Raw genomic sequence first — 1,551 nt, forward strand, 5'->3', positions numbered from 1 at the left:
AGTGGCGTAATCACAGCTCACTGCAGCCTCCTGGGCTCAAGTGATTCTCCCCGCCTCAGCCTCCCAAGTAGCCGGGACCACAGGAGCACATCACAACAGCTGGCTAATTTTTATAATTTTCAAATTTTTGAAGTGACAGGGTCTCACCATGTTGCTCAGGCTGGTCTCAAACTCCTGGGCTCCGGTGATCCACACACCTTGGCCTCCCAAAGTGCTGGCATTATAGGCAGGACTGTTGTATGGATTCCTGCCCGAGGAACTGTTCTATTTGCATCCACTCTAATGATGGCATTCTTTCAGGCCGGCGCAGCAGCTCATGCCGGTAATTCTAGCACTTTAGGAGGCCGAGGTGGACGAATTGCTGGAGTCAAGAGTTCAAGAACAGCCTCGGCAACATGACAAAACCCCAACTCTACTAAAATTCCAAAAAAAATTAGCCGGGCATAGTGGTGGGTGCCTGTAGTCCCAGATACTCTGGAGGCTGAGGTCCAAGAATTGCTTGAACCTGGGAGATGGAGGTGGCAGTCAGCTGAGATCACACCACTGCACTCCAGCCTGGGCAACAGAACAGGATTCTATCTCCAAAAATAAAAAATAAAATAAAATAGATCATTTCCCCCAAAACTGCATAAGGCTGTCTTTCCCAAACACCTAACAGGGAAGCTGGATTCCTTTCCTTCTCAGTCTGGGCCAATGTCATTAGGAAGGCAAGCCTGGTGCAGAGCCCGAGGCCGAACGTGAACGCCGTCAGGGGAATCTGCCACACTGGATCACTCCTTGGACCACTGATCCCTTAGGAATGCAGTGAGGGACCAGAACCTGAAAAGTCATCCCTCATTTCTTGTGTGTTTTTAATTCTCACATGAGCTCCCCAAGGACGGCGCTGTCTGCCCCTTGCTCTTCCTCTGGGGCCCTCGGTGATGGAGCTGCAGCGGCCACTTGGCTGAAACCCACCCTTTGAAGTCCTGCAGCGTGATCGTGTCCCCCAGCAGGTCTAAGAACTCCTTAAAAGCTGGGCTCTCCTCATTGTTCCCAAACAGCTCCTCCTCCAGGGTCTGAAAGAGAAACGGGAATAAGGGCAGGAATTAGAAAAATCCTTTGTGATGCCAAAGGAAGGAATATGGTTGCCCAGACACCTGGTCCCTTCCTTCCTTCCTCCCTGTCTCCCAGCACATCTGCCAAAGCAGCCTTCCATGGCAGGAGAGACTCCTGGAGACTCACTCGCCAGCACTGGATCTTCAGGGCTGGTACGTGAGGCCCTTCTATGTGATCAAAGGCTGCTGGGCAGTTCAAAGGCTAAAACTGAAGCAAAGCATTCTTAGATTTGAAAGCAAAAACATGATCCATAAATAAAAAATTGATCTTAAATTTGCCAGGTTTAATTTTTAAGAAAAAAAGATTAAAATAAAATAAAATAAATTGATCACTGAACTTCTAACAAAGGATAAGTATCAAGAATATATTAAGGGCCGGGTGCGGTGGCTCACACCTGCAATCCCAGCACTTTGGGAGGCCAAGGCGTGCAGATCACCTGAGGTCAGGAGTTCAAGA

General features: G+C 49.1%; 1 protein-coding gene across 19 annotated transcripts in view; it reads right to left on the minus strand.

Moving 5' to 3' along the window:
• Nucleotides 1–1,551, minus strand: part of RAP1GAP2 (RAP1 GTPase activating protein 2) — a 273,881-nt gene that overhangs the window by 41,628 nt on the left and 230,702 nt on the right. For all 19 annotated transcript variants that reach the window (XR_005202360.1, XR_005202359.1, XM_017541614.2 and 16 more), the window contains one exon: nucleotides 955–1,055. Coding sequence is in view for 17 of the 19 variants with exons in the window: in XM_017541614.2 (XP_017397103.1) it covers nucleotides 955–1,055 (101 nt within the window). In the remaining 2 variants the exon portion in view is untranslated. The remainder of the gene's footprint in view (nucleotides 1–954; nucleotides 1,056–1,551) is intronic.

Source organism: Cebus imitator, unplaced genomic scaffold, assembly GCF_001604975.1.
Source record: "Cebus imitator isolate Cc_AM_T3 unplaced genomic scaffold, Cebus_imitator-1.0 Scaffold136, whole genome shotgun sequence".
NCBI classification, from domain to species: domain Eukaryota; kingdom Metazoa; phylum Chordata; class Mammalia; order Primates; family Cebidae; genus Cebus; species Cebus imitator.